At 45.6% G+C, this 10,264-nt stretch overlaps 1 protein-coding gene across 1 annotated transcript in view; it reads left to right on the plus strand.

The window, feature by feature from the left end:
- tnrc18 (trinucleotide repeat containing 18) overlaps positions 1 to 10,264 on the plus strand; it is a 42,509-nt gene that overhangs the window by 22,803 nt on the left and 9,442 nt on the right. The window contains exons 6-17 of the mRNA XM_005743479.2: positions 649 to 736; positions 1,510 to 1,739; positions 2,825 to 2,971; positions 3,558 to 3,742; positions 4,085 to 4,496; positions 4,701 to 5,678; positions 5,763 to 5,908; positions 5,991 to 6,124; positions 6,263 to 6,376; positions 6,484 to 6,664; positions 6,759 to 7,074; positions 7,721 to 7,933. Coding sequence (XP_005743536.1) covers positions 649 to 736; positions 1,510 to 1,739; positions 2,825 to 2,971; positions 3,558 to 3,742; positions 4,085 to 4,496; positions 4,701 to 5,678; positions 5,763 to 5,908; positions 5,991 to 6,124; positions 6,263 to 6,376; positions 6,484 to 6,664; positions 6,759 to 7,074; positions 7,721 to 7,933 — 3,144 coding nt within the window. The remainder of the gene's footprint in view (positions 1 to 648; positions 737 to 1,509; positions 1,740 to 2,824; positions 2,972 to 3,557; positions 3,743 to 4,084; positions 4,497 to 4,700; positions 5,679 to 5,762; positions 5,909 to 5,990; positions 6,125 to 6,262; positions 6,377 to 6,483; positions 6,665 to 6,758; positions 7,075 to 7,720; positions 7,934 to 10,264) is intronic.

Genomic DNA, 10,264 nt, shown 5'->3' on the forward strand with positions numbered 1-10,264 from the left:
CTGCTGCTTGGGGACCCTCAGTCAGCGTTGATGAGATGGAAAAGGGTTAATGGGAGAGAGGAGGAGACCCTCATGTTTATTCTGGGTTGCCCGCTTGAGTGCTGCTCCCCTTCCTCCTCTTTTCTTCCTCCTCAGTCTTTTGCCGTTGGCTCTCATAGTAAGCAGGATGGGTTTAAGGCCCTGTGTATGCAGTAGTAAGGCAGCGATGGCAGGTTCACGTGTCTCCTGCGGCACTAGACTAATAATTGATGCGAGCTGGCAGCTGGAGTGAGAGCCGTCGCTCCATTTCTGTGTGTGTTTGTACAGTTTGTGTGCACACACACTCTGTTTGGAGAATGAAGCTTAACATAATGATTTTTTTGTAGCCTCTCTGCTCATTATGACATGCTGTGCCACCTTTAGTCGCTGTCACCTTGTATTTTTCCCCTTCTGTTCTCTGTTGTCACCCATCGTGCACAACTTTATAACCTGCCAGAGTTTCCTTTTTCATCCCTACTATAGACCAGAGAGATGTCCAATAGTAGAGTGCACTGTAGCAGGTAGCATAATATGGCTGTTATAGCCCATCATATTTTCTTCTATGGTGTAGTATCGAAGAAAATGTGATGATGAATCCTTTTCTCTCTTCCCGTCTTCCTGAATGTGTAGATGAAGAACGTGGAGAGGACCGTGCTCGCCACCACAATGACAGACTGCTGGCTGGCCGGCTCGAACGTGAGCAGGAGAAAGTGCTCAGGTGGGGAAGTAATTCAGCTATTGATTTTTTTTATTTTATTATTATTTTTTATTGTTAGTAACCCAGTTACTCATTAGTCATGAATCATGGTTAAACAAGTCTATTGGGCCACCTGCAGGTCTCTTCTTTAAACAATATTAAATTAAAATCTTAGCCTGTATATAAAGGGTGGAAGAATCAACTGTGTCACCTGTTGCTTTGTGACTTAAACTCTGTGGTTTTCACCACTTTGTGAGTTTGGTGCTACATGTGACCATATTTGCAGTGCAGAGTTCAAACTTATGAGCAAGCTCAGCTAACGAGCTGTATCCCGAACAGTCGACACAGACTCCTGCTAATTCCTGTGAAGGAACAAATAAGGGACTAGAATTTTTACTCACCAAAACTGGAGCACAGATTTAATTCCAGTAAAAATGCTAGTGAAGAGGTCCAGTTCAGCCACTCAGATTCGCTGATACAGCACAGAGCAGGTAGCCAGTTTGCATCCACCTGTCTGTCAAAGAAGTCATGTTCCTGTTAATGCAAAATTTTAAGCCTGAACAAAATCTAAATCTTACTGTGTACCGTTGTTATGAACGTGGTTAAAAATGTTTATGTAGCACACTGTAAACTGGTTTCTTTCTGCTGTAAAGTCGAATGCATTATGGGAGTCCACTGGGATTGACTCTTTTGGAGCTGTCCTTGAAACTGAAGTTTTTGGCATTTCCACTCTGCCTTCATTTCTCATTTCTCAGGGGTTGTCCCTTTATTAAACGGGTCTTGTTTCCTTTTAGAGAGTCCAAGGAACTTGCAGAGTTTACTCAGATGCACCCTGCCCCACTATCTAGCGGCTTGACACCCAGCATGATGACGTCCAGCCTCATGACCCCAAACCTTGTGGTCACTGGAGGGGCCGCTCTGGCAGGGGCAGGACGATGGCCTCCTGACCCCTCAACTTTGACCTCTCACTCGTGGATACCCCGGTCTGGAGCTCCCCCAGTTTGGCTCTCTGGCTCTCCATACAGTATGTAGATGTGCTTTTGTCTCACACTTTAGATTTTTCCTCAAACCCCTCGTAACATCGTTGAGGAACTCAGTTGTGTAACTGGCGATTTTAATAATTTTGTGCTTTATGTCAAGAGAAAAGTCAACAAAAGCTGAAATAATGAATCTTTTATTCAAGCTGCAGAAAATTAATAAAGACACATTGTTGATTGTGCTGCTTTTATTTTGACTGTTGTTTCAACATTTATTTATTTGTTTAGAGTAAACAATTATTTAACGGATTATTTGGAAGTAATCATACAGAAAGCCCTAGTTTACTTATTGTTTGCATTAAAAACAAAGTGGTAAACACATGTTACGTGTGTTACAGTCGCTTTGTTTGATGGAAACCTTACATGTTGGAGTTTTAAATAAGCTCCTTGAGCACTGAAGGAGACACCCAGATGTGGGACAGATAGCACAGCACGCCGTTAAAGGAATTAGCGGTTTTAACTCTGTATGCTTTTGCACTTTCAGAATCATTTCTATCTTACTGTCTGTCAGCGTTATAACACCTGGTGCTAAACGTAGAGCACACATGCTTTGTCTAGCTTTTCACACGTGGCTTTTCCTGATTGGTGTTGTCTGTCCGTCGAGCGGTTCAATCAGCAGCAGCCCCGTTGAGTCAAGTGCCGCAGACATTCCTGGTCTCTGCAGGACATTCCAGACCTTCTTCTTCCAACGCACACTGTCCAGAAATAACAGCACAGAGATGCAAACTCACTCACTCACGTGTACGCTTGCATAAGCATGTATGGTTTGAAAACATGCAACACTGAGACACATGGTCATGCAAAGCTCCCCAAGGGCCTTCTCTGTCTAGACACGGAGGACAAAAAACCCCCAAAAACAAAATACTCTCTCAAGCAGCTAAATTCAGTGCACGCTCCCACATGTGATTCCATTATGCTTTCACTGCAAGTATAAATACTGAATGAAGAATAGCACTGGGTAAATGTTGGATTCAGTTTGGCTTCTGTTGACTTTCTCTTCTTTTCAGCTGACGTTTTTCACACTTCTGCCTCCATTTTTTTCACCCTTTTATTCTCCCCCCCTCCTATTCAGGCCTGGGTCCCTCTTCACTCCACCAGACCCTCCCCCCAGGCTACCCACCCTCTCTGCCAGGCTCGATGCCCCCTCCCTACCAGTTTGCCAGAGATCCGCAGTCTGGACAGCTAATCGTCATCCCATCCGAACACCTGCCACACTATGGTAGGAAAGCTGTTGTCTTTGTAAAAGTGTCAGTGCAAGTTGGCTTCCGTTTTTCTCGAGCAAAAACAAAGGAGTACCACTTTTATACAGACAGATGTTACTGTTTGTACTTTCTGTAAACAAATGAAAATGGAAAATCACTCATGTTTCTCTGGCTTCATTTTATAATTTGCCATCAGCTGAGGCTATTCTTTGACCATAAGCCACCCTAAACCCTGTATCTGTGATCCTGTAGCAGTGCATTGTACTTCTTTTCCCCTTGTACATACTCAACTCAGTTTCAGTCGTTTTCCTTTACAGTTGAATAACACCTAATGTGCATGGGGTAGTTATAGCAATGCAACAAGGCAACAGTTTTTATATTAAAACTACATCAGCTGGTTTCCTCAGTGCCCAAAAGCTACAAAAAGGACGTGGAGTATCACAGTAGTAAACAAACCCAAGTTCCAATAATTCTCTATCAAATTAAGAATATCCAAAAAAAAATTTTTGTAAGTGGGGGAAAAAACTGCTTTGTAAAAAGCAGAAACTTTGAATGGACATTTAATTTTACTTTCTCCTCATGGCTCTGGCTGCTGTTCTGCAGGTGGTGATGTACTGGAGCGTGGAGCCCCAGTGTGGTCGGGTGTGTACGGTACAACCAGCACTTTGCAGCATGCGGCCCAGCTGCAGCTCCTCTCTCAGCAGCAAATCCTCCGACAACACGAGCTACTCATGATTCAGCAGCACACAGCGCAGGTCCTGGAGCTACAGAGGAATGCACAGATAGCTGTGAGTGAACTTTGTGCTGTTAAGCACCTTCATGTCAACAAACAACATATTTAAAGACATTTCCATGAATATTACACATTGTACAATCCAGCTGTATGTAGACATAAAGGCATAAACACAGCAAAACAATGTTAGATTGGCTTGCAGTAGGGTTTTAGTTCCCTGCTTTGATTGCGCTTCCAAAAAGTAAAGATCAGTAAACAGCCATATCCTGCAGCTGCAAAAGAATACAGCCAGGAAAGTCTAAACAAAGCACATCCCACAATTCATATCCTGAATCTGTCACATCATACACACACGGTGCGTGCGTCTGTCAGAAATATCTCCTCTCCTGTGTTGTAGGAGCGCCTAAAGGCCAGTGAGCACCGGCCAGAGATGGAAGACAAAGCAGACAAGCGTAACACTGACTCAAAGCCCAGACCCTCCTCAATTTCATCCCCGTCTCCCTCACCGGTGCTGCATCCCCGCAAACCACCTCCTTCCTCTCGATCTCCAACCCCGTCGACATCGTCCCTAACCCCGCTGCCTCGGCTCCCCTCTCCAGTGACCACACTGAAGTCAGAGGAAGGTGGGCAGAGAGTACTGTCTCCGCCGAAGCCCCTGCCTCACCCGCCTTCACCCCGTTCGGCGTCTCCCCCCCCTTCCTCGCCACGGCGGCCTAAACAAGAGATGTCTGAAGAGGGGGAGGTGGGACAGAGGGAACAGAGAGAGGGGCAGAAACCGACCTCTGCACCCTTTCAAAGCATGTACGCCGGTGAGTCTGGAGCAACCTAACAAGTGTATAATGCAGCCATCTTTGCTTTTCATCATCATGTCAGCTAGAGTGGATACATAAGACTTTTTTTTTTCACAGTAGTCCAAACATAAAGTGTCTTAAGCAATGAATTAATCAGACCTACCTCCTGATATCAGACAAATTTGCAGTTCTAACTTATATTTTTGTTTGCCTTTGTGACAGATCTCCCTCCAGGTTATCCTTACCAGTCCATCACGGCCCCATTTGGCTCACCTTTTCCTCCTTATCACATCCCAACACCCACAGGGGAAAATGCAGAAGCTGTCCCACCCCGTCGTGTCTGCTCTCCTGCTTTAGCTGCCCCTTTGCCCTCAGCCCATCTCCATTCAAGGCTTTTGGACACAGATATCATGCCTCAAAAGCTAGAGCAGTCAAAGTCGGCATCTTTCCTCAAACAGGAACCTGATGTGGAGCAGGGAAAGCTTGACATAACACCAGAGCCACTCGGACCTCTTCAGCAAAGCTGTAGTCCTGCCCAAGTCACCCAGGACAATGAAGATGACAGGGAACCCCCAAAGCCACAGCCTCAACCGTTACCTCTGCATGTCCCTAGTCCTCCACCACAACGAGCCAGAGGGCTGGAAATCAGGGAGGAAGAGAAGGAAGAAGGTCAAATCAAAATAGAAGTTTCAGCTTACTCATGTCTGACAGCATATTCTGAGCCTCCTACACTCACAGAAGCTGAACCTAAATCCAAGGTCATAAAGGATCCAGACCAAACACATTATGCAGAGTGCATCAGCACAGATTCAGACAGACAAGAACTGTCTCAGACATGTGCATCACTAGATCAAACCACCAGCGCTTCATGTGAACAGGAACAGCCAGACAGTCCAGTCATCTTGGATGCTCCGAGTCCAAAAGAAAGTCTGGTTGATCCTCCTCTCTATCCACTTCCTGCCCCTACCTCTCCACTTCCACTTGTCATCAGTTCAGAAGATCCCATGTCAGGGATGCTCGCCTTATTGACAGCTAGTGAGATCGTCCATCCTCTATCCATCACCCCACCTGCCCCAACACTCATACCACAGATTGAAAGCTGCAGCACTGCAGGACCTATGGAGATGGTGGCGCTGGAGGGGATGGCCCTGCTTAGCCAAATGGCTCAGCAAGAGTTAGAAAACAGCCATAAGGAGCAAGGTAAGCAGTTTCTAACAGATGTAATAAACAGCTATTTATATTTATGAACTCCTCTAATTTTAGTTTTTTCTGCATCCCATCCAGATGTGACATTAGAGGGTCTAGACTGTCTTCTTGAAGCAAGCAAACAAATCCTTCTGGAGGCCATAGAGAAACAATCCCACATTGATCTGCCCAGAACGCTGGACCCCAACAAGAAGTACAGCTGGCGGCTGAGGAAAGAGGAGCCGGTAAGCTCAAGAAACGTGTGGCCCACAATTGAAAATGAGCCGGTTTAGGAAATGTTTCTCACCTCGTTGCCTCTCTTTGCAGCTGTACAGTAAACTGCCTCTGGATGTGTTGGACACAATGGAAGTGGAACTCCGTGTCCGCTTGGCTGAGCTGCAGAAGACTTATAAAGAGAAGCAGAGAGAGCTCAGCAAGCTCCAGAGACGCAGAGACAAGCGGTAATTTTTTTTTTTAACACTGCTTGCACACTTGCTGTAAGAGTCACTACTACGCGAAATAATCACAAAAGTGCGAAAAATGCTTCCATGCCTCCGCTCCTGGACTAACACACGCTTAAAATTGTTTTGTTGTGTCAGTGAGCGCCAGCTGCAGGAAGATGAGAGGCGCAGTCTGACCAGACGGGGTAGAGGGCGACCTAGAAAGAGGAAACACTTGGCCACACCTACCAAACTGGACAGCAGGCCTGGAAAGTGAGTGAACCCACAAATGTAATCTGCTGCTGGCTTTTGCCGTTTGTTCTCCTTTATGCATGCTTTTCTATATGCATATTCAGCAAAGGTGGATATTTCTGTCCCAGGGTGGGTAGGGCGGTGCAATACTCGGAGGATTCTGAAGCAGGGGAAGGACAAAGGAAGAAGTTCCGGGTGTCCAGAGAAGAAGAGGAGACAGAGGCAGGAAGTGGAGGCTTGAAAGTGAAAAAGAAGAAAAAGAAGAAGAGCTGGAATGACACGGAGCCATCTACCAGTCATCCGCTGGAGGTAGGCTACCTGGAAGTGCATTTTTTTTTTTTGGCAGTAGGGTAATGAGACTGGTCTCGTATAATTAATGATGAGTCTATGGTGATGGTCTTAGGTGCTAAAGGCAAAGCGCGGCCTCCTATGTGAGCAGGAGCAGCTGGCGTCAGACCTCGACAGAGCGCTCTCTCTCTCGCAGCTCGGCTCTCTCGGCGCATCACGCAAATTCACCTCCAGCACGAAATCGGAGAAGTCGAAGAGCAAGTCTGTGGAAAGTCGACTCAAGGAGAGAGGAATCCACTCCTCGGTGAAAGCAGGAAAACACAAGATGGCTTCCGAGGCTTCTGCTTCAGACGCTGCCCGGAAAGTGAAAGGTCAGAAGAAGACAGCTTTGTTCTCTCCCATGAGATCAGAGCTCAGCAGCTGCTCTAACAGTGAGTACCTGGAGACAAAAAGTAGCTTCATGTGTCTTTTCCCCAACTGTCAACACAGCCTGAGTTATAGAGTGACCTACTTTTAGCTAATGCTGATACAGTGTCACTTTTTATATAATTCATGGTTAGACTTGGAAAATTAAAAGTGCAGCACATACTCATGTTTTATGCCACTTACGTCATTTTACATTTGTCAGTCACTGCTTCAGCACACAGAAAAGTGCTGTAGAGATGGGAGTTGGGTCTGAAGTGGTGGGAATTAGATTTGCATGTGCAAGACTTCCACAGATAAAGTGCATCAGAACCACTGAGAGCAATTTAAAGGTGCACATGTGGATCAGTTTCTGGGTGACCTGCTTGGCCACTCACTAATCTTGTCTTTTTTTTGTCTGGCAATGATTTGCTTTCTTGCATTTTCCCCCATTTTCTTGACACATGCTCGTTGGTTAGATGGTGTAGAAAGTTAGATTATCTGCGGCTGACTAGTTCCAGATATGCTGGGCTTTGCTGCATTAGTTTAGAAAATAAAACATTAATCTCTGTGAGGCTGTGATATTGAAACCAAGCGGAAACTCTCTTTGTGTCTGAGTCTTTGTTTCCATCCTCATGACCTCATGAATGATTAACCGCACTCTCTCCACACCAGACTCCGATTCAGAGGAGCACACTTCTGCTCGAGGGGGCTGGCCCCCTCTCTCAGGGACGCGCTCCCACGGCAGCCTGCCCAGGAAGAGGCGGTCCACTTCATCGCCGACATCCCTGCTATCCAGTGAGAAATCTCTGAAGAAGAAACACAAGCACTTATCCCTACTGCTGGAGGAAGCGGGCCTCAGCTCCTCTGACGACTCCTTCGACCAAGGTTACTGACCAAATCTTAGAGCTATTCGCCGCTTGCTGTCGAGTCAGACATCACTGTGTCTTAGAGCTTGTGTCTTAGTTTGGTCTTCACTAAGGCAGCTTTTTTTGGGGGGGTTTTTAAGACTGTGCTTTTGCTTGACGATCTCTACCTCTCTCGCTGCTGGCCTCTCTGCAGAGTTGCCATATTTTTTTAAAACAAATGTTTACTTATTTCTACGGTGTTTTTTAATGCCTGGATTGCAAACTGTTTTGTAGCATTTGTACATTGAACATTTTGTGAATTGTGAATTTTTCGCCCCCTCATAAAATTGTATTGCAGTTTGACATCTATAAGCTTTATTAAAGGTGTTGATTTGATTGCTACAGAATGCAAAGCGCCGTGGTCCTTGTGTCTGCTTCATCTGTCTGTCCGTCTCTGTCAGTACGTCCAGCTGCCCAAGTGCACCTCACACATCCTTTGAAGTGCTTTGTTCGTCAAATATCCCTGTGGATAGCTGGAAAATGGCTGTTCTGCTTAAGGGTTCACACTTGGAAAGCTAGAAGATGAATTCAGAGCACACAGAGCCCAGTCTGTTTGGACAGATAATTTCCTTGCTGCGCTTTTAAACGGTCATAAAATAGATGTGTAATGCTAGTGTTAGTTGTCGTGCTTCACTTTTGTTTTTAGACTAACGCTTCTTGAGCATGTGGCCTAGTGTTTGACGTTTTTGGGGGGAAAATGACCCAAGAGGGATTTTGGGATATTTGGACAATAGAGCTCCTCCTGTGTGTCTACTAAACCTTCAAATAACCCTTTTCCCTTTACGTTGCTGTCTCCGACACCTTGCTCTGTCCTCTCACCTTTGACCCCCACCCCCATCCCCTTCCTGCCCTACTCATGATGCTTTTAAGTGTCTCAGCCTGTTCCATGTGCTTGTGCTGCTGCTACTGCGACATTACAGAAGCTTGGCGAGGACTAGCGCAGCCTTGAGCCTACACTACCGCGCCATGGCCATTCTGCACTGTGGCTAAAGCTTTGCTTAAGCTATACTGGGCTAAGGCCAGGCTACGTTACGGCTAGGCTCTCGCCGCTGCGCTGCCCTGCCCCACCCTGTCTGAGGCCACACCCCTGTCACCTGCTCTGTAAGTAGGATGTGCCCCTCCCTCAATTTTATTATTGACTAACATGGACTATGCTGAAATTGAAATGCCTACAGAGAATATTAACTTTTTGGGGGGGGGAGGGGTTTGTTTTGTTTTTTTTGTTTTGTTTTTTTATTGTTCACACAATTTGGAGCTCTAGCGGTAGCCATGGTTACCCCCACCTACCAAGTTAATGTCTACTGATGGCTTGTAAAAGTTTAAAGAGACACATTTGGTGTTGGTTGGGAACAGAGGATATAACCATGGATAATTAAACCACATAAGGGGCCTCACAGGGCTGTCCTCTCAGTGCCTGCTTGTCCTAACGTCTGTCTGCTACTGTTAACGCACCGTGGATTCACAGTACAACATGTGCACCAGATTTGGTTCCTAAAAGTAACTGTTAGAGCCTCGAAACAAGTCTTTAAATGTTTTCATTCTTGTCTCGAGCTGCAGTGAAAGTAAACTGTACAATTAATTGGGGTTAAAGCCTAAAAACCCTGCAGTGACCGGCAGGTATGCTCCAGGGAAACCTGACAGCACAGTCACCTCTGATTCTTCTTAGAACTGAGGCTTTGAACACAAAAATCCAGAACCACTTGATTTTCAGCCTAGTGATGAGTTTCCTTTCCCTAACATTTTTTTTATAGTTCTGTGCTTTAGCATCACTTAAATCCCAAAGTTATAGCCTTTTAATAATTTTACAGCTCTTAAATGTACTGTGTATCCACCCTCCATGTTAACACTAACCCCCTCTGTTCATGAACTGCTAACTGCCAGCTACATGCAGCTAACAGCCACTATGCTACACTCTGAGTGTGTGTGTCTCTTTGTGTGCTCTTCTGGCTTGTCAGAGGAGGAGGAGCAGCTTTTATTTTATTTCCATGATGTTTTTGAGTGTTTTTATTTTTCCAATAATAAATAATATCCCAGTCAGCTCACGCGGGTCTTACTGACTTTGTGGGGACCTTAATCTGTTTCACCACTTACATTATGGGGACATAACTACTTAATGGGACCTCATGATGCAATGAATACATTTGAAAGTAAAGTGATGTTTTCAGGATAGGTTTAGGTTGGGATTAGGTTCAGGCAAGCTACAGCTAAGGTTATACGAGATTTCCAGTGTAAGTCAATATAACGTCCTCTGAACTCAGCTGTGTGTGTGTGTGTGTGTGTGTGTGTGTGTGTGTGTGTGTGTGTGTGTGTG

Source organism: Pundamilia nyererei, unplaced genomic scaffold (assembly GCF_000239375.1).
Source record: "Pundamilia nyererei isolate P.nyererei 1_Seehausen unplaced genomic scaffold, PunNye1.0 scaffold00132, whole genome shotgun sequence".
NCBI classification, from domain to species: domain Eukaryota; kingdom Metazoa; phylum Chordata; class Actinopteri; order Cichliformes; family Cichlidae; genus Pundamilia; species Pundamilia nyererei.